This window comes from Sapajus apella, unplaced genomic scaffold (assembly GCF_009761245.1).
Source record: "Sapajus apella isolate SASKATOON/1434 unplaced genomic scaffold, GSC_monkey_1.0 scaffold8, whole genome shotgun sequence".
In the NCBI taxonomy this organism is placed as follows: Eukaryota; Metazoa; Chordata; class Mammalia; order Primates; family Cebidae; genus Sapajus; species Sapajus apella.
The window spans coordinates 25,624,625-25,652,424 of record NW_022436948.1 but is presented as its reverse complement, the minus strand read 5'-3'; the positions used below and the strand labels follow the sequence as shown (position 1 = coordinate 25,652,424).

At 34.2% G+C, this 27,800-nt stretch overlaps 1 protein-coding gene across 3 annotated transcripts in view; it reads right to left on the bottom strand.

Annotated features, from left to right (window-relative positions):
• The window catches only part of TMPRSS15 (transmembrane serine protease 15), a 129,196-nt gene extending 102,650 nt beyond the window's left edge, over window positions 1–26,546 (bottom strand). For 2 of the 3 annotated variants that reach the window (XM_032277135.1, XM_032277136.1), the window contains exons 1-6: window positions 26,216–26,545; window positions 16,708–16,838; window positions 16,377–16,444; window positions 7,834–7,985; window positions 4,112–4,156; window positions 2,876–2,911 (exon numbers count right to left, since the gene is read on the bottom strand). In XM_032277135.1, coding sequence (XP_032133026.1) covers window positions 2,876–2,911; window positions 4,112–4,156; window positions 7,834–7,985; window positions 16,377–16,444; window positions 16,708–16,838; window positions 26,216–26,360 — 577 coding nt within the window. In that variant the 5' untranslated portion in view covers window positions 26,361–26,545. Of the gene's footprint in view, window positions 1–2,875; window positions 2,912–4,111; window positions 4,157–7,833; window positions 7,986–16,376; window positions 16,445–16,707; window positions 16,839–26,215 lie in introns of all 3 variants that reach the window. The other variant, XM_032277137.1, reaches the window with a different exon arrangement.
• Between the last annotated feature and the right edge of the window lie 1,254 nt (window positions 26,547–27,800).

The following is a 27,800-nucleotide window of genomic DNA, read 5'->3' as shown; positions in this document are numbered from 1 at the left end:
TCAGGTAAAATCTCTTCATCTCAGTCTTGAAGCAATTAAATTGAGGAACATAATTCTACCTTAGGTTGTTTTGGCCCAATTTCATGTTTTTCACTAAATCAACCAATTATTCTTTTTCTTCAATCCCCAAACTCTTCGACACAGTGGAACTGTAGCAAGGATACATTTTTTATGAGATTGAGACAGGCCATGATAGTGAAACTTCTATCTTCTGCAGGTATTGCCTACACAGTAAGAAAAAAAAGACTAGAACAAGCTGTAGTCTAGAAATCCCTAAACATGGGAGCAGTTGCCCAAAACACCCTCTCTAGGCACTCTGTTGTGATCCAAAAATTAATCTGTGTCATGTCACCTCAGTTCCAGTCCTTCTTCTCTAATGTTCTAAATGGGTTAGTAAAACTTTGAGGTAATTGGCAGCAAAAGCTGTCGAATGATAGTGCATAATCCTAATGGACTTTGTACCATTATCACACAAAAATTCTCTTTTGCAGAATTTATAACAGTACTAATACCAGGTATATGATGCATGCATTTGTTGATTTTTCTCAAACTCTGTCTTCCAGGCATATAAAAATGAGAATAAATTTAACATCCCTGGAAGGCATATTCATAATAAATTACTGCTTGGAAAATGCAGTTTTCACATTTAATTGCCTCGTTCCCCTCTATAAATATATAGTATCTTGCTGTATGAGAGGAATAAATGGGAAGAATGATTGGGCAATCATGTAGTACATGGATTCACTAAAAAGAAAAAGAGAATATGATATTTCACCACTTACTTACGTTATAATAATGCTTTGAGGATTAAGGTAATCCAATACAGTCTCTGATAACAGGAAATGTTTAGAAACAAAGTTTTTTTTTGGTGAAATGAAAGTTCAGATAAAAATGAACGTTACCAAGTAGAATAATCCTGTTTTAAATTCAGGGTTTTTATGAGTTTTTTAAATAAAGAATCCAAATGGTTTTTTTGTTTGATTCTGTTTCAGCAAACTCAGAAGGGGGAAGGAGTAGGGATCTAATATTGGCGGTGTTCCTTCTACTCCTTCTTTGTGGGAGTCACCATGTTGACCATGGTACAGTGATATCTGTATTATCTCTCTTTCAATTTTCATGATCATCCTCCAAGAAATATATTTTAATCTATTTTTTCAGATAATAAAGTTCAAATAGGCTAGATAGCTTGCCAAATATATGTAGATTGATTGATGAAATTAGGTAATGCATGAATTCACCCATGTATTTTTAGTGATTGAGAATTTATGTTGCTTTTTGATCTTTATTTTGACTATTGATTACTTATACAAAATGTGAAAGACAGGGCTAAGTGTACACTGACCCCCATTTCTGTAGTTTAAATGTAGAAAAGAAGATTTCTGCTTCACTTACCAGGAGAGAAAAATATGGATGGCATACTTTCCCATGCTCTCTGACCCCTCATTCATCATTTCCTTTTTTATCCAGAGGAAATTGAGCAGATGGTTCAGCCAATTCTTTATATTTTTAACAGATATGTCTTCAGAATAGTAAGGGAGAAAACCTTCTTTTAAGTCCAGTGCTTTCTTGCTTTATTTAAGACCTTCTTTTCACCTAATTCATTCTACATGTTACGATTAGGACATTTTATACAACTAAGAAGACCTTAACGGCTTTGTGTTAGATTAATCACTCAATGAACCAATAAACAAATAGAAAATAGGCATTAATTTGGATACTTGTTACTGGCTTTCAAGGTTTTAGGAACACATTTTTCAAAATATATTTAACTTACTTATTCAGCTTATTTTTAGACCAAAGGAATTAGCCACTATCAATCCCAAAAGCATTTATTCAAAGTGTGCTGGAAGGGGATTTGAGAGGCTGTAAATATTTTTCCACATTGGAGATGAGAATGTGGACTCAGTGTCAGGGTTTTTTTTATTTGCAATATGTTGTGCTATTGTTTGGAGGTAACCTAAATACAGCTGCAGACAGACTTATGCTATCATAATAGATCTCTATGGGTTTTAGAGTTGTGATGGCTTGTTTCCTAAAGCATTTTGATTGATTCATGTATTGCTTTGCTTTTCAAACATTACACCAACAATTTTTATTCAAGAATTATTTATCCCTACTAAAAATGGTGTTTATAATTTTACAAGTGTTTTCTCTCTATGTATATAATATTTGATGTAAATTTTAATAATGTAACACGGTAGTGGTATTGTTGGGAGCTGATTGAAGATCTACATTATTGCCTTTATTGAATTTACTTCAAGGGATTAGGGACACACCCAGGACATTCCATATGAAGATTAGGTCAGGACCAGAGACGGTATTTTAGTTGATTGAAAGACAGAAGCACAGCGCACAATTCCTAGAAATACAGAGAAATTGGCACACCAAAGATACATACTGAGAGTTGGCATAAAGTAGATACTTAAAAAAATTATTGAATGAACGAATCTAAGGCCCCTTTGGTAATTCTTTGGCCACCAGTACCATGTTAACAGCAGAAAGAAAGCATGTCCAACTTGTATGCAGAGAAAATAATCAAAGGAAGGAAAGTCTGTAATATCTGATAAAATCTACTTCCTTGGTGGAAAACCTTTTGATCCTATTGGTGACATTCTTTTCAGTAGATAATGACAGTTCTGTTAGCAATAGACAGAGGATAGGAGTGAGCTCTGACAACTCAGGCATTAGGCCCCCGTATTTTGTTTACTTTGGTGAAATCTTGGGCTAAAACTGCAAACTTTTATGCTCCTGGTTTCTTATCTATAAAATGCATGCAATATTAATTGCTAAGACATCAGAGACTTCTCAGGGGCCTAAAATAAAATGTAAGTGAAAACTTTCTTTCAAAGACAGTAATAATATTATTAAAACTTACCTGGAGTTGCCAGATGACTGGTGGTTATAAGCTTGTCTAAAAGATAAATTATATTAAAATAATAATTATATATTTAAAACTAATTACCAGGAATTTATTGTATATTCATTCTATATAATATTTAACCTAATAATTTTACAAGTTATTATGAATTATTAGTGTCTATTCATTTAGAAATATGTCATTTATATTTGGATTTAGGAATAAATATTTTATGTTTTTGATTATTTTTAGAGTTGTAGAGGTTTTTAGGTTTTTAACTCATCTTTTATTTTCTAACGAAAGAAGAAAAGGTTATTCAATGATCTATAACTAAATATGAGGATTCATTAATTTCATAATGACCATAGACTTAAAATGTTGCAGGCGAATTTGATGCTATTTGAAAGAGAAGCATGGGATATGCTTAGACTATGGGCTTTGGAATCAGAAGGAACTATTTTTGATTTCTCAGTTTGACACTTAATAACTGTGTGACCTTGGGCATGTTACTTATTACTTATTTTATTTTTTCAAATGGAAAAATATCACCACCTCTCTGCAAAATCATTCTGATAACTGAAATAGGTAATGTTTGTAAAATGTAGTACCTGGCTAAAGAGGATGTCTTAAAAAATAAAACTTCAAATATTATAAAAATGGTCATGATTATTATACCAAAAGTAACATCTTCATAGTTTTATAACCATGAAATTATGTAATTATAGTTTTACAAAAAGATGGGGGTGAAGAAAGTGCTGGAATAGAGTAGTTAATATTAAGCCTGGATTTTTCCTTCCAAAGTGTAATGTCTACTGAAAGCCATCTTTCTTTATCTGACCCTTAGTGACCTCACAGTTGCCATAGCTTTATCTCCAGAGCACCATGATTGGAGAGCTGTTTATGGAGATGTTACACACACACACACACACACACACACACACACTCTCTCTCTCTCTCTCTCTGTCTCTCTCTTTCTCTCTCTCTCTCTCATACATCTCTCATATATATGTATATAAAGTTTAAATATGAAGTACCATTGAAATTGGAAATATGTATTCTTGGCATAAGTGGTGAGGCATTAGGAACATTGTAATATTATGAACTGTTCTTTCTAACCAATTATAGGCTTCTTATAAATTGATATGAAGATTAAATGCCTAAGAAATAGCTGCAAGAAAAATATATATATTTTCCTAATGTCATAGAGTTTGATGATCACCAAGTTATATTTTTAAAAGTGCCATAAACACTGACCTGAAGTCGTTGCAGGGCTTACTGTAGAAAAATTCTCCAAAGATGCTAGAATAAAGTAAAGTTGACTTGACACATGGGCTTATTACATAAATGCATTACAAAACACTTAGTACAACTTGAATATTCATTCAAAGGGCATCTGATCCTTTGGCGTTCCTATTTTATTCGCTCCCACGCTAAATCTCCCTATTCATTATTTGGTTATAATACATTGGATAAATTTCCAGAGTCTGCATATTCTCTGTATACAATTTACTTATGCAAAAAGTTTGCTTTATTTTGTATCTATTTAAGAAATATATCTATTTATTAATCATAGTTATATATTATAATTTACATTTTAGCCAACTAATATGACATTATGCACCACATCTTGTCATATCTACAACCACTTGCTTTATACTAAAACATATGAAGAGAACAATTGCAAAACAATCTTTCACATAATTAATATTTCCTTGGAACTAAGTGGTCTATAAGTAAAAAGTGCTTTTAACATAAAAGACAAAAGCTGTTCCATTGTTCTATAACTCTGTTTTGGTACCAGTATCAGACTGTTTTGATTATAAAGACACATGCACACATATGTTCATTGCAGCACTGTTTACAATAGCAAAGATCTGGAAGCAACCCAAATGCCCACCAATGATAGACTGGATAAAGAAAATGGGGCACATATACACCATGGAATACTATGCAGCTATATAAAAAGGATGAGTTCATGTCCTTTGCAGGGATATGGATAAATCTGGAAACCATCATTCTCAGCAAACTGACACAAGAACAGAAAACCAAACATTGCATATTCTCACTCATAGGTGGATGTTGAACAATGAGAACACATGGACACAGGGAGGGGAACATCACACACTGGGGTGTGTTGGGGGGTGGGGAACTAGGGGAGGGATTGTGGGGGGTGGGGAGGGTGGGAAGGGGTTAACTTTGGGAGAAATGCCTGCTGTAGGTGACGGGGGTATGGAGGCAGGAAACCAACATGGCATGTGTGTACCTATGCAACAATCCTGCAAGTTCCACACATGTACCCCAGAACTTAAAATATAATTTTAAAAAAGACAAAAGCTGGCAATTTTCTTCAAACTTTAACATGTTTAATAGTTTTAAAAGTATAGACTCACCTATCTATGCAAGATATAAAGGAAATCAAACATATCTCATGAAAAACCATCATGTGGTGAATGTCTTTATTCAAAACTATATGGATGATAGGTGGGCTAAGAAGTATATTCCCTTCTACTAACTAGGTGTTTTATTTCAGCATTTCATCATTTTTGAATTGTGTTGGTTCTATGAAACCTATTGAAGTTTTGTAAATGATACATGGTAGAGTATTGATGAAGAAGGTAAAATAAAATTTTTGTAGCTTTTCTTAGAGAATATGGTTTAATTTTATTATATTTGACAGCTTATTATACAAAAATTCAAGATATCTGTGAAATTCTTAACTAATTTTAAAATTTTATAAATTCAAAAATTGACATGATACAAATGGGTATTAAACTGAAATACCTACAATTAAGCTTGGTTCTGTGTTTATAAATGTGTTTTTACACAATTCAACAAACTAAATGTAACTTCTGCATGTTGAGAATATTCTTGGGCTGGTGTTGTAATACAGCTTATTATACTTGTGATACTAATTCTAAACTAACTCAAAGAATATGGTTTAACTGAATAAATATATAATTTAAAAAAATCACAAACTCTATTCCCCTAGAGAATCCAAATATAGGGAATCATGAAAAGAGGTTTCAGCATATCTTTCAATTTGCTTATCAGAATTGACCACCAGAAACAAATGCACATGCAAATGAAGATAGTAAGATGACAACTTTGTGGTCTATTGGAAGATGGGGGAGGTGTGTGGGAGGAAGCAGAGGATCAGGAGAAATAACTAATGGGTACTAGGTTTAATAACTGGATAATAAAATAATCTGTACAATAAACCCCCATGACACAAGTTTACCTATATAAGAAACCTGCACTTGTACCCTGAACTTAAAATAAAAGTTGGCCGGGCGCGGTGGCTGACGCCTGTAATCCCACCACTTTGGGAGGCCGAGGCGGGTGGATCACGAGGTCAAGAGATCGAGACCATCCTGGTCAACATGGTGAAACCCCGTCTCTACTAAAAATACAAAAAATCAGCTGGGCATGGTGGTGCGTGCCTGTAATCCCAGCTACTCAGGAGGCTGAGGCAGGAGAATTGCCTGAACCCAGGACGCGGAGGTTGTGGTGAGCCGAGATTGCACCATTGCACTCCAGCCTGGGTAACAAGAGTGAAACTCCGTCTCAAAAAAAAAAAAAAAAAGTTAAAAAAAAATGAAAATATTCATTTTTCCATGCCAAGAAATAAAAAATGACTATGAAAAAAATCAGTCAACACTGTTCAAAGATAAAAAATTACAAACAAGCTAGTATAAAAGTTAAGAGCACAGACATTAAGATCAGACCACAGAGGTCAAAATGCCTAAATCTAAATGGCTGCGTGATTTTAGGCAATTTACCAAAGTGTCTGTATTTTGGTCTTTTCCCTAATTTGGAATTAGTAATGACGTAACATAAGAGGATTAATGTAGAGAATAAAAATGTTGATAGATAAATCACCTGTTCTAGCTAGTAATAGCTAGTAGTTTTCAGCTCATCTGAATCAAAAATTCAGAATAGACAGTCTCTGCCCCAGTAGGTATGACATAAGTCCAAACCATCAGTAGAGAAGGACTAAGAATTAACCGTCTTCTTAAGAACAGGAGCTGTATGATGTTGCAAGAGACTGAATGAAAGAGGAAACTAGGCTTGATGAAACAATGCTCTGTAGAGAAGCAACTAGAGATCTCATATTTACTATTAGAAAATAAACAACACTGCATGTTTTTATGTATTTAATTTAGAGGCAAACGTATCAACCGATCTCATTTTGTAGCACAACTAGTCCAACTAGTTGAATAATTAGGCTATTTAGAGTTTCTCTTTATTCCTCTCAATGTAGATATTTATGTATTGGCTAACCTTCTAAAATCCATTTCTGAATTCCAAAATGCATTTGGTCCCAAGGTTTATGGATAAGGGATTGAATGTGGATGACCTTAGCAAATTACTACCATTCTCAACTGAAATAAGCACGCTGTAAGTGTTTGTTGAATTGAGTTGTATGGTGGATAATTAGAATGGAAAATTTGGAACTACCTAAGCATTTATAAACATATTTTTCTGTTGTTGTTTTGGATGCCCCATATTTCTTCTTTTATGGTTTATACTTACGTTAAAATTATTTATCATTTATCGTTTAATTTTTATAAATAGGTAACAAGAAGGGATCAAACTCATTGACTCTACTTTTTCCTTCTTTTTTAAGCTTCTCAATTAGAGATTGGACCTTGCCTTTGCAATCTAATACTATCTAAAGAGAGTTCCTGAAAAGTCAGGGTGTGCTTGACCAGTGCAAAGAATGCATAAGACCCACAAACTTTTATGCATGCCAATACTTTCAGAATCTCCTTGACATTTTATAAACTTTTTCTCATTGATAAGTTTCTTCAAATGTGGTTTCTTCATATTTTACTTTTCTTATTCAAATGTGTCACCTCAGGCAATAAGACATGTTCCTAAGGTCAAGCATGATTCCACTTCCTCCCTGGTATATTGATAGAATTTTAATTTCATAGCTTAATGATTCAAAGAAATAAAATAATGTTCACAGATACCTAGGATATCAACGCTGTTCAAATCAATATGGAAAGTGACCAGTTGGCTGGATTTGTTTGCTTCAATGCCTTGAATCAGTTCTTCTTTTACATTTTCATCTGACACAGACTGGGCAAAGAAAAGGTCAAATATAACAATAACGCTGCCATTTCTGCAAAGCAAAAGATGATATAAGAGGAAAAAGTCAGACATCTTCAACTGATTTGTGTTCAATTCATGCTAAATGTCTTTGAAATTCTCTTCAGTTATCTTGCTAATTCTCATTATACCTGTGTAAGGTAGGTTATTTCAAATATTATCTTTATTTCATGAGTGAAAGAAAAAATGAATTGAAAGACTAGATGCTTTTTTTGAGAAGATAAACTCCAAAGTAGATGCAGAATTGAAATCTGAGTTTTCTGAGTTCCACGTTCAAGCACTCATCCCCAGGCTAGGAAGTTTCTGAGACTCTTGTGTTAAAATCATGTGGTATCTTGGCACTTATTCTGATTTGACTGTTTGGAGAAATGAAGGGTATGGATTTGTAACTTTTCATGGGTGATTTCTAAGTTGGGGAAATCTAAGGTAGTTTTACTGGTTTCAAGGAAAATTTTTTCTGCATAGTTTTAAAAGGCCTGATAGCAAGCTTGTAGCAACTAATCTACATCTACCTTTACTTATCTATTTTGCTTAATATAAAATATCAAAATATGCCCTGATTTCAAGGGATAGAAAGAAAATAAGGATATCTGGATCTATTAGGGACTCACAAGATATTCACTCTCAGGTCCATAAGTTGGGATTTTTTTGCCTACATGATCTGCAAACATTGCAGTAAATTTCAACCATATAGCCCTAATCATCTTCCCCCTCCATTTTATCCCCTGCTCTGTACCAGGCATTTTAAAAAGCTAACTTTTTTCCCTGTAAAGAATGAGAAAAACGAATAAATTTTTGGTGAATAAGGATACTTGGGAGATTTTTTTCACTCTTGCTTACATTTCTATTTGGCAAATGCTATCATTTTAGGGTGTGACCACTTGGGAAACAAACTCTAGCTCTTATATTTATTCTGTACTCAATAAGCTCTGGGAACTCAGGGTATACTTGGTTCCTTTATAGACAGACTAGGGAAAACGAAATTTTGCATGATATGTTTATTGCTTTCGAATTATGGGAGTTATATATTCTTGTGATATATGTAAGTTTATGAGCTTCTTGAAGGGTTTTGTCAAGTACAGTAGAGTTCTTTATTTATCTGTGCATCTATCTATCCTGCTAGAACCTATAGTAAATCTTGTTTTCATCCATGACTGGATTATAGAACCAGAATAGTCCTGAAATATCACAATTGATCAGCAACTTCACTAGGTGGAGTAGATTCCTTCTTAGTGTCCATGGCATTATTTAGTTTCACAGTGATTCCTTTCTAGGTAGCTGGTCTTTCATTTTCAAAATAACAAGATATATTTTTTGATATGATATTTTTATAATTCACATGTATTAAATAAATTATTTAAAATGTTAGAAGGTTTAACTTTCTAATTATTCTCTTGAATTATAGTAACTAAATCTCATTAAAAAAAAAGGTTTCCTAGTAACTATTTATTTCAGGGTTTTCCAAACTTATTCTGATTTTACTGTTTGGAGAAATATACATGAAATCACTGTTGTTCTTGGTAATGATAACTTTTGCCACAGACACTACCTTCATCTACTCTTCCACACTTGTGCTGGCTGGCTAACCTCTAATTTTACTGCAGAATAAGCCTCATTTTCTTAGGAAAGTTGACATCTTCTTTAACCATTCTTTATACCAAACAACCAACCATGATTTTATTCATGGGTGTATGACCTGGACCTGGTCAACAGAATCTAAAGGGAAGACCAATAGAAAATTCTGGAAACTTTTTTTATATCTTATAAAAGAACAGCTCGCAGTTGATTACTGCTCTTCATTGTTGAACATCATTAGGTCTACACAGTTTGCTGAAACTGCCATATGTACATTGAGTCCATGAGGCAGGCCATTGTTGACAAGCCAAACATAGCATAGTGGGAGAAGGAAAGTATCCAAAGCCTTGACTATATCATTGTCATTGTACTACTGAAATTAATCTCCTTTAAAGCCTCTAGATTTCTTGTGATGTCAGATATCAAACATTTTTAAGGCACTTTTAGTCATGCATTCTGTTAATGGGAATTTCGAAAATTCTAACAAGCATACAACTGTCAGGCCCTACCCCATATCTATATGAACAGAAGCTCCAGGGAAAGGTAACGAGTCTATTTTTGAACCTGATATTGGCCAATATTTTCATTTTAGCTATGAGGACACTGAGGCTTAGAGTAATGTAGGTAACTTTGCCTAGGGTTATACAGCTTATTAGTGTAAGAGATAGAAAAGAAACCTAGGGAATCTGTTTCCCTAATATGTTTTCATGTAATTCCCATCCCCCTCACACTCAACAACACTTTTATCAACTCTTTTATGAACTATTTGTCAGCAGGCAAGAGAGTACAGCACATTTACCCTAAAGGCGTGTCCAGGTATTTTATTCTGTTGCATAGTTAGCAGAACTTTGTATGCAAAATGGCTGGTTGGATGTTTCTGGGGAGAAGGAAAAGGTATTTTATTACTTCAATACTTTCAAAAGATTGATTATTGCCTTTTTTCCTTCTCCTCTTCTTCCTTCTTCTTTTCCTCTTACTCCGTTTCTCTTTTTTACATTATGTCTTCCTAATCAACCCCTTTTTCCAAGATAGTTAAATGAACAGGTTTGAATATGGTTAAAATGAAGTCAGAGTGAACAATATCCATTATTTTCTCTGCCTCCAATCCCACATCTTCATTTTATCTTTGGTTGCAGACTAGAAAATTTAAATTCTGATTAAATCTGTGTTTTATTTTATGTAATTTAACAGGTTTAATTTGACTGAACACTTGCTTTCATTTTATTTGAGTTATGGAGTAAAAGAAGTATGATATTTTAGGCAAATAAAAGACAAATCTGGAATTTTGCTTCACTGAGTTGAAAGTAACTGGATTAGTTCATCCTCAGGCATAAAACACTTTTCTTTGAAAGGTGTGTTCTCTTAGTTGTGAATTATGCATCACATTTAATAATTTATACTTAACAAGGATAGGAGTTGCATATCCTATATCCACATAATATTGTCGCCTTTAAAATTTATTTTCTTATTTAGTGGAAATGTTGAGATGAGAGAGATATAGTAGAAATTTTAAAAAAGTCATGATAATTATTTGTGATTCACCTCATAAGAAAGCAGAAGCTGTTATTTTAGTTGTTTAGTAATAAAATGAGAATTCTTCATTTAGGTTAAAAAAATGACAATTTTCACTTCAAGTACTAGTTCTAGTAAAATAACAGTCTTTTTCTAAAGCAGATAAATATTACCATTGTACAGGAAGCCTGAGTGTAATAGAGCAAAATGTTTATTTCATATTTTCATATTGGTAACCTCCAGGCTTGCTGAGTAAACAGAAGTCTTTCCTTTCCTAACTTGGTGGCTTATCCGTGCTCAAATGGCAGAAGAAACTACATGCTGCCACAGAGGGTAAATAGTTCTTTATTAAAATCAAATGCCAAATGTTCTGAGTGCAAGTACTTTCCACAAAGCCCAATGACTGAAATTTTCCCCAAATAGACCAAACCATTTGCCTGCCCTAAAGAGTAACACACACACACACACACACACACACACACACCACAATTATAAAAGTTAGTAAGTGGCAGAGGTCGGCATTAAATATTGTGAAAGTAAGAGAAAATAGTTTAATGACTAACTCTAGTATTCTGAGTGCTAGAATTTGATCATATACACACAAGTTGTGTGAGTTTAATTAGAATCTATAACAAAAATGTAAATAGGTATTTTAAAGGACATATATATATGTGTGTGTGTGTATATATGTGTATATATATATATATATACACACACAGTTGATGTGGGTATTGTTAGGTGAGAACTCAATTATTTCCGTTTTCTGATTTTATCAATTGGATTTTTAAATTAAAATAATTTATAACATTAATAATGAGTCTGCTACTTTTTCCTATGAGTGGGATACGTCTGTTTGTAGGTGATTATTTAAGGTAAAGTAATCCTAAATGTTTTCACTGGTACTCTCTCTCCTGCTTCTGAATTCCTTTTTCTATCCTCCTCTCCTAGGCCTCCCAAAATAACATTCAATTTAACAACAGACATCTTCATGAAATTCTTTTGCATTGCATTTTTTAAAAACTTGCTTCTGATTTAATAGTAGCTCAGCTACTACCAGAGGGAAGTATCTCTATACTGATGAAATACATTATTTGACAGTCATTTAAAAATAATTGTCAAGGTTTGGGCACTATACTAGCCTCCTAGGTAGCTATAAAGAAGGAGAAACAAACAATTCCTAAGCTCAAAAATTTTAAGGTTTCAAAGGTGGTGATTTTGCCATCTAAAGAAATAAGAGATTACTTACTAAATATCAAAGAAAACTTTGGGATTTTGATAGCCCACCAGGCCTATATATAAAAGTCTATATTCATCAAATGTTCCCAACCTAAATGTAAGTGAAGTTATCCAGCATGTTGTAGACATGTAAACATAAAGGATTCCATTAGCAAAACTATTCTGATAAACTCTGCAATGGACATTGTGCTTTCTGTATGGATTTCACTAGGCAGAACCCAATTTAAGAGAGGCAGGCACCTAGCATACCTCTCCTTAAAGGAGGTTAAAGCCTTTTTGAAATAAATCTGACTTGAAGCTTTACTGCAGATCTCCAGACTCAATCCTCTGCAAAACTGGAAAAGAGAAATATGTTTCATTCACCTCAAAGTAGACAAATAGTTTAAAGTGAACCAACAAAAAATAAAACTTGCCTGTGTAGCTTTATACTCACACAATAAAGACTAAGTACACATTTTTATTATCATTTTGAAAAAGATAAAATGATTAACCTTTCCTGCATGTTCATGTTTCTCCTTTTAGTTCTGATATCAGACTGATGAAAGAGGCTATAAGAGGTTACACACTCTGGAAACAGAGGGATGGGACTATGTACTATAGGTAGGAATGAAGACAGCAGGTGGGTGTAGGGGCAGCTACTGGGATTAAGATGTCAGAAATATGCAATGGAATAAAGAATGATATAGATAGATAAGGAAATAAAGAAAGAAAAGAAGGAAAGAAAGAAAGAGAGAAAGAAAGAGTGGGGGAAACTGCATGAGAACTCATCCACTATCATGAGAACAACATGTGGGAAACTGCCTGCATGATCCAATCACCTCCCTCCAGGATAAAAATGAGAAAGCAGGATGGTTTTGAGGGTGTACAGATGACGTGGTGGGACTAAAGCAGAAGCTTGTGGCAAGTGGGGGAAAAGAAAAATAAGGCCAGAGTGTGCTTTGGTGACAGCCATGAAGCACACCTACATTTAGGATATAGCACTAGAAAAAGTCTTTAGGTATTTGAAAGACAGATCTGAAGATGGAGAGTCTTATTCTCTAAAAAACTAGTAACTATAACCTGGATCCATGGGTGAGAGTCAAAACAAAGAAATAACTTGGTGATAATAATAAAGCATTTTCTAGTACCTAAAGTTATATAGTAGTAAACAAAATATGGTAATAATCATGATTATTCATTAGGCTGTTTGTAGGATATCCACAGCAATATTGAAAAAAGATTCCTAATTTTTGTCAGCTACATGATATGAGAAAATCAAATTTAAGCAGTATGAATCTCTTTCTACTAAATTCTAACAGTATTACAATTTAAATGATAGAAAAGCCCCTTATAGACTTCTGGGTAGACCAGTATATCTTTAAATCCAGTGACAGATTCTTATAGAGGTTATTTCTCCATTGTTTAACTCATTCCACGCTGATTTTCTGAGTATTTTTCTATATGCTAAGTCCAGCAACCAGCATTGTTAATTCAGAGATGAATAGCACATACATAACCATTAAAAAACAAAAATAAATAAATAAATAAAAGAATAAAAACATGTAAAACTTCAGTATTGTTATACTAGTATGAGTATAGATTTTCCCATTAGTTTTCCCATAAAGTTAATAAACACTTTAACGTACACAAGTTTAAAAATCAGAGTGGAGAACAAAGAAAATTAAAGGTGCAAGCATAGGGCTTGTGTGGAAAAAGTTCTGTGATTTGGGAAATGAACACAATAAGGCACATGGAGGGAGAGAGTAGTCAGTGAGAAACATACACAGAACACTGTTTGGACAACTCCTGAATATGTGACTCTTTAGACGTTCATTGCTTCACTCTTTGTCTTGAGTACTTTTTAAATATAAAAATTAGCAGTAGAGGACAGCATGGATGTTTTAGACAGACAGACTAAATGGCAGCATGACATTGGAAAACTCACCTAGCCTCTCTGAACCACACATTAATAACTCCTGAAAGGCTGATAATCTAAAGCTCCACAAATCCTTAGTGAGGAATACATTAGATGACATACACAAGTACATGGTAGTAATGGAACACAGAAGAACAAATTGTATGTAGTGATATTCTGAGCAGTACTGAAAATTTAGTTTGCTAAATGAATTGGCATACCTAGAGAACCAACATTCCCTATATACATGCCATTTTTCTCTTAAAAGATAGGGCTAAATTATCTTAACTTTTTAAAAAATAATGGAATTATTATGGAGCAAAATGTAACATATTTGATTTTTTTTGTGTTTTCATGGTGCTTTTTTATTTATCTAATTGAAGACATAAACCTTAAACATGGATGAACAATGTAGACGGGAATTATAATAATTTCTACTAGATTGCTGACTGTGTAAAAGCATGAAATATATGTAATTTTAAGGCCCTGGCATATACTAAATAATACATGAATAAAAGTAAAATTAATTAACATTCAGGTTTTATTGGTAGCCATGTCTAGAAAACCTACCAGGGGGCTATTGTCTTCTTCTATGGAGTTTGCATATTGTACTTTCATTTCAAACGGTGGGCTTGGAGCTTTTCAACTACCTTCAACTGCAGTGCAACAGCTGCTTAAAAACTAAGGCTTATTTACTCTCATGGAAAAGGAGTATGGAAGATGCGCAGCTGTAACTAGGGACTATGGCCATCAGCCTAGCTTACTTAGGTGTTTAACTGACAAAAGTCAGGTTTTCCATGCTCATCTTGGCTTTCATTGTTTGTTCTCCTTCCTGTTCCAGGTTTACTGTCATTTTTCTTATTTCTGTAGAAAAAGAGAAGTTTCCTTTTCCATTGCATCTTGAGTCCACTCATCTATGGTGAAAAGCAAACCCAACCTCCCTACAGGTTGTTATATTCTTTGGGCTCTCCTGCTTTAACATAGTGGTATGGAGGAAGAACATATGCTGAATCAGAACAACAAAACTCCATTCAAATACATTCCCCAACACCTACTAGCTGTGTGACTTGTGACATTTCAAGCCTCAGTGTCATATTTATATAAGTCAAAATAATTGCATCTCCATCACAGTCATTTTGTGAGGAATGAATAAGAAAATACATCTTATTTAAGTCACAAAAGTCTTGGCCTGAAATAGAGACTCAACCAGCGAGTTTCTTTTTTGCCAGCTTGTCATAGGATCTGCGTTTTCCCAAAGCAGCTGGAATATTGCCTTCTGTGCTTTTCAAGTGTGAATTATTAAGAAGGCTTTACTCTTTTCCTTTTTTCAGATACCCCAGGTCTTGATCAGTCTTTTACTTTTTTTTCCTTGGAACCCTCTCCCTTTGTCTTTTTCATTTTTAACTTAATATTATAAATTTATATTTTTCTTTCTTTTATATTATATATATTTTTTCCTAACTTTCCTGCTGACTTGTATCTCTACTCTAAAAGCCCTTTGGGAGTTTGTAGTTTAGAAAACTTTAGGTTCAGAGAAATGTCAGCAAGATTGTCAAACTCTCCTTCATGGACACAACAGCAACAACAACACACAGATCAATTTTTCTTTGAGAAATACAGAAGCTAATTGTTTATAAAACTGATCTTGTATTGTGTTTTTACAATAATTTCCATATATTACAGATCCATATATTCATACTGGAATTACATCATTACATTCTTAATCTAAGATTCATTAGTTTATTGAGCACCTACTTTGCTTTAAGCAGTCTTATGCTGTCTGGGCATACAACACTGAACAAGTATCTTCTCTCTTGATATTTATAGTATAATGAAGCAGGGCGATACAATATTACTTTTAATTGACGATCAAACTTTTACCAAATGTTTCTCACAAATCAGATGCTATATCTGCATCTGCACACATTTAACCTCAGCCCCCTCCTTGCGTCTCTGCAGGATTTTATTGTCAGGAGAAAGAAACATATTAACATAAGATGAAATATCAGAAGTTATTATTATTTGCTAATAAGATAAAAGTTTATGCTGTGCCACTTTGCTTAATGCTCAAAAATGTTGAAAAATTTAAATATTCCTCTTTTCCTATATCTAAAGATGCTATTTTACAAATATTAGCAAAAAGATCAATAATTTTCTGTCAGTAGAAAGTTTTTGAGCTGTACTCACTCAAATTGTAAAACTCTTGAGTACTTATATTCATTCTTCAGACTGCTTGATAGAAAGATCTCATCTACCTAGAAAAAAAATTAAAGGTTGAATAAATATGCTAAATTTAAGATTTTAACTTTTGTTCAAAAATTTATATAAAGCAATCTTTAGTTCTGTTTAGAATTGGGTCAGTTTTCTCCATAGTAATGGGGCTTATATATTTAAATATCTTGGGCATATTACATTTATTTTCTAGTTGTTTCAGAGAGAGAAAATGGTATCTTTGGCAAGTAGTTAGTTAAATTATGTTATAAAATTTTAAACCAGCTGAAGAGAGACAGTCTCCTACCATTTGCTGAAGGTCAAAAGCAAGAACTTTGAAATCCGCTGAGAGTTTGTCTTGCAAATTAGGATTATATGTAACTCCAGATGTTATTTTAAATGTCCCTCTGGCTTCATGACTTTGTCCAAGTGCTGCACCTGGATAAATTAATAAGAAAAAAACACTAAGATTTTCGATTATGAGTAGGAGAAAAATATGCACATTCTGTTAAAACTTAGAAGTAAAGCTATTGCTTGATGTGTTAGCTCTGTAGTTCTTACTTTTTCTTTGTAGTCTCATGTTTCAAAACCAGCTGCTTTCTTTCCCCACCTGTCTGATTGTTTTAAAAGATTGGAAACTAAACTTTTTTCCATTCTTTCAATATATATTTTTTTCTTTTCCTTTCTTTGAAGTCTAACCCTCACTCCAAGCCTCCAAGTTTTCATTATTATTGTTATTGAGATTCCTGTTGGAAGATACATGGACTGATCAACTCTCACCAATTATGGGAAGTGACTCAGGGAAACATGGTGAGAAGTGAACCATTAAAAGTTTTGTAGTTACTTTCAGATACTTCTGGAACACCTAGCATCCAGGGACACCACTGGGTTTTGACATATGAATTGCTGTGAAGTTCCAGTGTTTTGGTTACTTTGAAACATGACTTTGAAGCTACTTCTTTCATTCTAATAATTATAAAACTGGCATGCATGACCTTGTGCCATTAGTTGGTGACTGTCCTTGTTGAAGATGTTATTTAGAATGCTGTGGAAAATAGATTGCCTCACTAGGGAAAAAAATGTAAAAAAAGAAGACTAACAAATTAAACATAAACATGACTAATAAAACGTGTCATTAAGTCCTGCATAATCCCTTTATCAGCATATTTTCATTGATACTGATTTATGTTTAAAATGAATTGCTTCAAATGAAACTCACACAATGATGAAATCATTAGTTAATATAAGAATAAAGATATAAAATTCTGGTGTGAGAAGACATTATTTCTTCTTTTCTGATATGGGGTAATTGGGATTTAGAATGACTAAGAAAATTTCTCCAGATAGTAAAGATTTTAAGCATTGGATCTGGGATTTGCTCATTGAAATGTCTGATTCCACAACCTAGGATCTCTATGTAATATGCTGACACCAAACTATACAGTTAAGAGGATAATTAGAAATAATAATTCAAGCAGTATATGTGTATATAGTCTAAACAGTTTAGACTGCATAATTAATATAGAATATTATTTATACTATTTCATTTGTATTTTAAAAACTCAAAATTACATTGAAGTTTGCATGTTTAAATATAGAAAACAAGGAAGGACTGAGGACTACAACAGATGGAAGGACACTAAGCCCCAACCTAGCAAGGCAGGCAAACATTCAAGTCCAGGAAATACAGAGAACACCACAAAGATATTCGTCAAGAAGAGCAACCCCAAGGCACATAATCGTCAGATTCACCAGGGTTGAAATGAAGGAGAAAATACTAAGGGCAGCCAGAGAGAAAGGTCGGGTTATCCACAAAGGGAAGCCCATCAGACTCACAGCAGATCTCTCAGCAGAAACCCTACAAGCCAGAAGAGACTGGGGGCCAATATTCAACATCCTTAAAGAAAAGAACTTTCAACCCAGAATCTCCTATCCAGCCAAACTAAGCTTCATAAGTGAAGGAAAAATAAAATCCTTTGGGAACATGCAAGTACTCAGAGATTTCGTCACCACCAGACCAGCTCTACAAGAGCTCCTGAAAGAGGCTCTATACATATAAAGGAACAACAAGTACCAGCTCAACTAAAGGGCAAAACATCCAGCTAGCACCAAAATGGCAGTATCAAATTCGCACATAACAATATTAACCCTAAATGTAAATGGACTAAATGCCCCAATCAAAAGACACAGACTGGCAAATTGGATAAAAAGCCAAAACCCATCGGTGTGCTGTATCCAGGAAACCCATCTCGCATGCAAGGATACACAAAGGCTCAAAATAAAGGGATGGAGGAAGATTTACCAAGCAAATGGAGAGCAAAAAAAGCAGGAGTTGCAATTCTCATCTCTGATAAATTAGACTTTAAAGCAACAAAGATCATAAGAGACAAAGAACGACATTACATAATGGTAAAAGGATCAATGTAACAAGAAGAGCTAACGATCCTAAATACATATGCACCCAATACAGGAGCACCCAGATATATAAGGCAAGTTCTTAATGACTTACAAAGAGACTTAGACTCCCACACAATTATAGTGGGAAACTTTAACACCCCATTGTCAATATTAGACAGATCAACCAGACAGAAAATTAACAAGGATATCCAGGACTTGAACTCAGACCTGGACCAAGCAAACCTAATAGACATTTACAGAACTCTCCACCCCAAATCCACAGAATATACATTCTTCTCAGCACCACATCACACCTACTCTAAAATTGACCACATAATTGGGAGTAAATCACTCCTCAGCAAATGCAAAAGAACGGAAATCGTAACAAACAGTCTCTCAGACCACAGTGCAATCAAGTTAGAACTCAGAATTCAAAAACTAACTCAGAACCGCACAGCTTCATGGAAACTGAACAACTTGCTCTTGAATGTTGACTGGATAAACAATGAAATGAAGGCAGAAATAAAGATGTTCTTCGAAACCAACGAGAATGAAGACACAACATACCAGAATCTCTGGGACACATTTAAAACAGCCTCTAGAGGAAAATATATAGCAATAAGTGCCCGCATGAGAAGCAAGGAGAGATCAAAAATTGACACCCTATCGTCAAAACTGAAAGAGCTAGAGGAGCAAGATAAAAAAACCTCAAAGTCTATTAGAAGACAAGAAATAGCTAAGACCAGAGCAGAATTGAAGGAGATAAAGACAGAAAAAACCCTTCAAAAAATCAATAAATCCAGGAGTTGGTTTTTTGAAAAGATCAACAAAATAGACAGACCACTAGCCAGATTAATAAAAAAGGAAAGAGAGAATAACCAAATTGATGCAATAAAAAACGATAAAGGGGATATCACCACAGATTCCACAGAAATTCAAACCATCATCAGAGATTATTACAAACAACTCTATGCACATAAACTAATAAACCTGGAAGAAATGGATACATTCCTGGACACTTGCCTCCTCCCAAGCCTAAACCAGGAAGAAGCCGAAACCCTGAACAGACCCATAACAAGGTCTGAAGTTGAGGCAGCAATTAAGAGCTTACCACCCAAAAAAAGCCCAGGTCCAGGTGGGTTCACAGCCGAATTCTACCAGACATACAAAGAGGAGCTGGTACCATTCCTTCTGAAACTATTCCAAACAATACAAAAAGAGGGAATTCTTCCCAAATCATTTTATGAGACCAACATCATCCTGATTCCAAAACCCGGCAGAGACTCAACAAGAAAAGAAAACTTCAGGCCAATATCCATGATGAACATAGATGCAAAAATCTTCAATAAAATACTGACAAGCCGATTGCAACAGCACATCAAAAAGCTTATCCACCATGATCAAGTAGGCTTCATCCCGGGGATGCAAGGCTGGTTCAACATACGCAAGTCTATAAACGTAATTCACCACATAAACAGAACCAAAGACAAAAACCACACGATTATCTCAATTGATGCAGAGAAGGCCTTTGACAAAATTCAACAGCCCTTTATGCTAAAAACCCTCAATATCTAGGTATTGATGGAACATATCTCAAAATAATAAAAGCTATTTATGACAAACCAACAGCCAATATCATACTGAATGGGCAAAAACTGGAAGCATTCCCCTTGAAATGTGGCACCAGACAAGGATGCCCGCTCTCACCACTGCTATTCAATATAGTATTAGAAGTTCTAGCCAGAGCAATCAGGCAAGAAAAAGAAATAAAGGGCATTCAAATAGGAAAGGAGGAAGTCAAATTGTCTCTATTTGCTGGCGACATGATTGTATATCTAGAAGACCCCATCATCTCAGCCCCAAATCTCCTGAAACTGATAAGCAAGTTCAGCAAAGTCTCAGGATACAAAATCAATGTGTGAAAATCACATGCATTCCTATACACCAATAACAGACTTAAAGAGAGCCAGATCAAGAACAAACTTCCATTCACAATTGCCACAAAGAGAATAAAATACCTAGGAATACAACTAACAAGGAACGTAAAGGACCTCTTCAAGGAGAACTACAAGCCACTGCTCAATGAAATAAGAGAGGACACAAACAGATGGAGAAACATTCCATGTTCATGGTTAGGAAGAATCAATATCGTGAAAATGGCCATACTGCCCAAAGTAATTTACAGATTCAATGCTATCCCCATCAAGCTACCAATGACCTTCTTCACAGAACTGGAAAAAACCACCTTAACTTCATATGGAACCAAAAGAGAGCCCGCATAGCAAAGTCAATTCTAAGCAAAAAGAACAAAGCGGGAGGCATCACACTACCGGACTTCAAACTATACTACAAGTCTACAGTAATCAAAACAGCATGGTACTGGTACCAAAACAGAGATATAGACCAATGGAACAGAACAGAGGTCTCGGAGGCAACACAACGTATCTACAACCATCTGATCTTTGACAAACCAGACAAAAACAAGCAATGGGGAAAGGATTCCCTGTTCAATAAATGGTGTTGGGAAAGCCGGCTAGCCATGTGCAGAAAGCAGAAACTGGACCCCTTCCTGACACCTTACACTAAAATTAACTCCAGATGGATTAAAGACTTAAACATAAGACCTAACACCATAAAAACCCTAGAAGAAAATCTAGGCAAAACCATTCAGGACGTAGGTGTAGGCAAGGACTTCATGACCAAAACACCAAAAGCATTGACAACAAAAGCCAAAATAGACAAATGGGACCTAATCAAACTCCACAGCTTCTGCACAGCAAAAGAAACAGTCATTAGAGTGAATTGGCAACCAACAGAATGGAAAAAAAATTTTGCAGTTTACCCATCTGACAAAGGTCTGATATCCAGAATTTACAAAGAACTAAAACAGATTTACAAGAAAAAAACTAACAAGCCCATTCAAAAGTGGGCAAAGGATATGAACAGACACTTTACAAAAGAAGACATACATGAGGCCAACAAACATATGAAAAAATGCTCATCATCACTGGTCATCAGAGAAATGCAAATCAAAACAACATTGAGATACCATCTCACGCCAGTTAGAATGGCGATCATTAAAAAATCTGGAGACAACAGATGCTGGAGAGAATGTGGAGAAATAGGAACACTTTTACACTGTTGGTGGGAGTGTAAATTAGTTCAATCATTGTGGAAGACAGTGTGGCGATTCCTCAAGGACCTAGAAATAGAAATTCCATCTGACCCAGCAATCCTATTACTGGGTATTTATCCGAAGGATTACAAATCGTTCTACTATAAGGACACGTGCACACGAATATTCATTGCAGCACTGTTTACAATAGCAAAGACCTGGAACCATCCCAAATGTCCATCGACGATAGACTGGATAGGGAAAATGTGGCACATATACACCATGGAATATTACACAGCCATCAAAAATGATGAGTTTGTGTCCCCCTGTAGGGACATGGATGAACCTGGAAACCATCATTCTCAGCAAACTGACAGAAGAGCAGAAGATCAAACACCGCATGTTCTCACTCATAGGCGGGTGTTGAACAATGAGAACACATGGACTCAGGGAGGGGAGCACTACACACTGGGGTCAGTTGGGGGGAAATAGGGGAGGGACGGTGGGGGGTGGGGAGCTGGGGAGAGATAGCAAGGGGAGAAATGCCAGATGTAGGTGATGGGGAGGAAGGCAGCAAATCACACTGCCAAGTGTACCCTTGCAACAATTTTGCATGTTCTTCACATGTACCCCAAAACCTAAAATGCAATAAAATAAATAAATGGGGGGAAAAAAAAGAAAGGACACTAAGGAAGCAAAATAAATCTTATGTAGGTATCTGCATTGGATCTTAAACTGGTAAAGGACATTAGTAAAAAAACTGGTGAAATTTGATTAACATATGTCATTTAGTTAACAATATTATAGAAATGTTAATTTATTGATTGTGACAATTGTATTGTCATTATGTAAAATATTAACATCCAAGGAAGCTGGGTTATATGATAACTCTGTATAATTTTTGTAACTTTTAGTAAGTCTAAAGTGATTTTTAAAAAAGTACAAAAAAATGTTAAATATAGTATGTGCTTTTAAATCCCCAAAGATTCTGCAAAAAGGCTATTGGAACTGATAAAAGACTTCAGCAAAGTTTCAGGATACAAAATAAATGTAAAATATGAGCTGCATTTCTATACACCAATTACATTCAAGCTGAGAGCCAAATCAAAAATTCAATTCCATTTTCAATTGCCATACAAAAGATAAAATACCTAGGAATATGTCTAACCAAGCACATAAAAGAATCCTACAAGGAGAACCTCAAAGCATCCCTGTAAAAACCAGATAACATAAACAAATGGAAATAATTCCATGCTAATGGATTGGAAGAATCAATGTTGTTAAAATGGCAATACTGTTCAAAGCATCCTAAAAATTCAGTGCTATTCCTATTAAACTGTCAAACTCATTTTTCATAGAATTGCAAAAAATGATTCTAAAATTCATATGGAACTGCGAAAGAGCCAGAATAGTCAAAGCAATCCTAAGCAAAAAGAACAAAGTCAGAGGCATCACATTACAAAATTTCATGCTACACTATAAGGCTATAGTAACTAAAACAGCATGGTAGTGGTACAAAAACGGACACTTGGTCCAATGGCACAGAGTAGAGAAACCACAGTAAAGTAAAGCTACACAACTGCAGCCATCTAGTCTTTGACAAAGTTGACAAAAATAAACATTGAGGAAAAGACTCTCTAGTCAGTAAACAGTGCTGGTATATCCGGTTAGCCATATGCAGAAGAATGAAACTGGACCCCTACATTTCACCACATAGAAAAATTAACTAAAGATAAATTAAAGATTCAAATTAAGACCTCAAACTCTAACAGTCCTAGAGGAAAACATAGGAAACATTATTCTGGAAATTATTCTTTGCAGATAATTAGGACTAAATCCTCAAAAGCAGTTTCAACCAAACCGAAAATTGACAAGTGGGATCTAATTTAACTAAAGATTGTCTGCACAGCAAAAAACTATCAAGAAAGTAAACATACAACCTATGGAATGGGAGGAAATACTTGCAAACTATGCATCTGACAAAGGTCTAATATCCAGAATCTACAAGGAACTTAAACAATTGAACAAGCAAAAAATAAACCCATTAAAAAATGGGCAAAAGACATGAACAAACACTTCTTAAAAAAAGACGTACAAGTGGCCAACAACTATTTGAAAAAAATACTCATCACCACTAATCACCAGAGAAATGTAAATCAAAACCACAATGAGATACCGTCTCATACTGGTCAGAATGGCTATTACTAAAAAGTGAAAAAACAACAGATGTTGGTAAGGCTGCAGAGAAAAAAGAACACTTATACACTGTTGATAGAAATGTAAATTAGTTCAGCCACTGTGCAAAGCCATTTGGAGATTTCTCAAAGAACTTCAAACAGAAATACTATTTGACCCAGCAATCCCATTACTGGGTATACATCCAAAAGAAAATAAGTCATTCTACCAAAAAGACACATGCCCTCAGACATTTATCATAGCACTGTTTATGATAGCAAAGTCATGAAATCAACCTAGGTGTCCATCAACGGTTTACTGGATAAAGAAAATGTGGTACATACACATCATGGAATAAGATGCAGCCATAAAAAAGAATGAAATCATGTCTCTTGTAGCAACATGGATGTAGCTAGAGGCCATTATCCTAAGGAAATTAATGCAGGAACAGAAAAAACACATACCACATGTTCTCAAGTATAAGTGGGAGCTAAACAGCAGGTACTCATGGACATTAAGATGGTAACAACAGACACTGGGGACTACCAGAAGGGGAGGGTAAAAGGGGCAAGTGTTGACAAACTAACTTCTGGGTACTATGCTCAGTACCTGAATAATGGGATCATTCATACCCCAAACCTCAACACATGCAATATACCCACATAACAAACCTATATATGCATCCCCTGAATCAAAATAACAGTTTAAAAGAAAAAAAAGGTAGTATACATTATGGTCTTTGGTGTATTGGTAAAGCATTAACTTGAATCTCTTTTTATATTTAGTTGTTAGCTGTTAAATTTATTACCACTTATAAATGTTTATTTTCTATTTCACTTGTAAAATAACTAACCTTTGTATGTTTATTAAATATCAGGGATTCCAATGGACTTTCAAATGCTTATAGACCCTTCAAGTTATCCACAGCAATTCAATAAGACCAAAACAGCTATTTTTAAAAATAGTTTAAGTCAATCTGTATTATCATTTAGTAGTTTGTATAATTATATAAAATATCCACAAAGTTATTAAAAAAATAACCCTTGTGTATGGCTATAGTTTTTAAATAGGCTGGGAATTATACTAATATTATTTTATATAACTACAGCATATGCATTACATTCTAATTTAAACTTATTAACATACTAGAATAAAATAGCTAACCCAACAGTTGAGAATTTGATTGGTGAAACTAAAATCACTCACATGTGAAAGACCTTACCCTGTGAATTTTTAGAAAGAATTTATATGTCCATATATAGTTCATCAATTTAAAAATGTAAAAAATTGTCTGAGAAAAAACTCTTAGTATTTAGGTTATTGCTATGCTTTCAATTTTTTAAATTTACCCTATAAATGAATAAGTACTAAGATGGACTTATTCATCTTAAGTTCCAGATCTGGGTTTTCTAATTTGGAATCTTATTTCTGCTGCCCAACTTAAGTAAGTTACTTCTGGTCTCTGTCTCAGATTCCCCATCTGTGAAATGAGCATAGCAATAACCATTTATACGTTGTAGGTATACAATACATTTCAAGGTCTTTTAAAAGTTGTTGGTACAAAGTGAGCTCTAAATAAGAGTTATCATTTCTTATGTTTTTTTCTGTTTATCAAAGTTGCTACTCAGACAGTTTGTGATCTTTTTAAGTCTACATTTATATACAGGTTCTTTTGCATTAGTAGAATTAAAATGGTTAGACTGATAAGAGAATGAAGATCTTATTCTATAGAAATAAACAATATTTTTGTTAACTTTGCATGTTTATGTACTTACATAGTCAACAACATATTAATAGATTTGTGATTTAAATTATATCAAAACAAAATCAGAGATCATGAAATCTACTTGATTATATGCTGAAACAAAGGGACTTCTTTAACATTATTTTTAAAAATACTTAGTCTCATGCTTGAATTCTAGGTTAAGTTTTTTTTTTTTTTCAAACTATATACCAATTAATTTTCCTAATATTCTCTGAAGGGAACTACAGAGAAGTATGTGAATGCAACACAAATATCTTGTCATGAAGCCACAGTAATGAATAAAATAGACTTACAGGATAACTGAAATTCAAGTGTGTACATTCAACTGAGAGCACTTTTATGAGCCAACTCCATGTGACTTACCTTGTTGTGATTCCTTGATTGTCAGCCAGGACACTGCAATTAATCCAGCACAGAGCACTATCAATATGGCAAAGAGAGCTGCAAACACGATTTCATAGGAGCTAAGAGAATGGTGCCTAGAAGATACAGTTCTTCTAGACTCCATTTTTGGTTTTGAAGGCTTGCTAATTTAAGAGCTTAAAAAGAGTATGAGTAACTCTACCAACTGAAGAGCAAAATCTCTCAAATTTTTAAAGGTGTGTAAAGCAAAAACCACCTGCCTACACTCATACCAGTCAGTGTAAGTGAGTCGTGTATGTCCTTTGGCAAAATTATGTCTCTATACATTAAGTATCATGAAAAGGGTGGTTAATCTTTAAGAAGGTATAAATGAGTAAAGATGCCTAGAGTTGTAAATGTTAACTGCCTGAACAGGACATTTGCCAAGGTGAATAAAATTAAATTCATGTTGTAAACAAAAAAGACACTTTATCATTTTGAGAACTATTAAGAAAAATGTGAAATTCATGACAGATAAATTAGTCACTGGGCACATGCATTTGATATTCATAGAGTTCCTAACAGATCAACCTTCTACCCTCTGACTCATATTACGCTTAAGATATTTTTCTTGTATGTGGACATAGATATTCTAAAAATAACTTTTAGGTACAGATGTATATAAAGTCTAACATATACCTCCTCTCTTTGTGTACACACATATATACATATATTCCTTACGGAAACAATCAACAGTGTTGCACACTTTGTTATGACACCCATGTGAAGCTAATGAATGAGAGTGCCTGTCATAAGAGGAATAAAAAATGTGTTTCTATTCTAAGGAAACATTCTGGGTAGGGCAGACATTGCTCACTTGCCCTGGACTTTATCTCTCTAATATGCCAATTAGAACAAGAGAACAGGTTAAGATAATCATTGTTACAGTTGTAGACTTACGCTTTATGGGAAAACCAAAGTTGCTCTCTGATAATTAAATTACAGTGTCTCACTGGGATTATTCACACCATGAATAATGAATCCAGGAATTTTAAAATGCAAAAATTAAAACCAAATAAAACCAAATCTATTCTGAAGTAAACCAATGTGCCTTTTTTTTCTGGCAAATAAAACTGGCAAGAGGTAAGAAAGTTTTAGAGTAGAAACCCCTAACACACTGAAATTGTGGCATATTACAATGGGCTAAGATAAGCAGTAGCTGCTTTTCTTCTTCTTGACCAATGAAAGAAGAAAATTGCAGTTGCATGCAAATTCTTGCTGATAAAAAATAGAATTATGAGTAAATAAATGAAATTTTGAATTGAATGAATTGTGATTAAATCGATGAAATTATTGATTGCAAATATTTATATTTTTAGAGAATTGACTTATTACTTATTCTTAAATGCTGTAAAATATACACGAAATCAGAGATATCACTTATGGAACTGGGAGAAGTTTATTTCATTTATATTCTAGGGGACAATTAAAATACCTAGGGGAATATATTCAATTATATTCTAGGGGACTATTATATATAGCTAACGCAGAAGCAAACCCCTTTTAGAATATCATATAGAACTTTAAGTTATGTTTCTTTTGACTC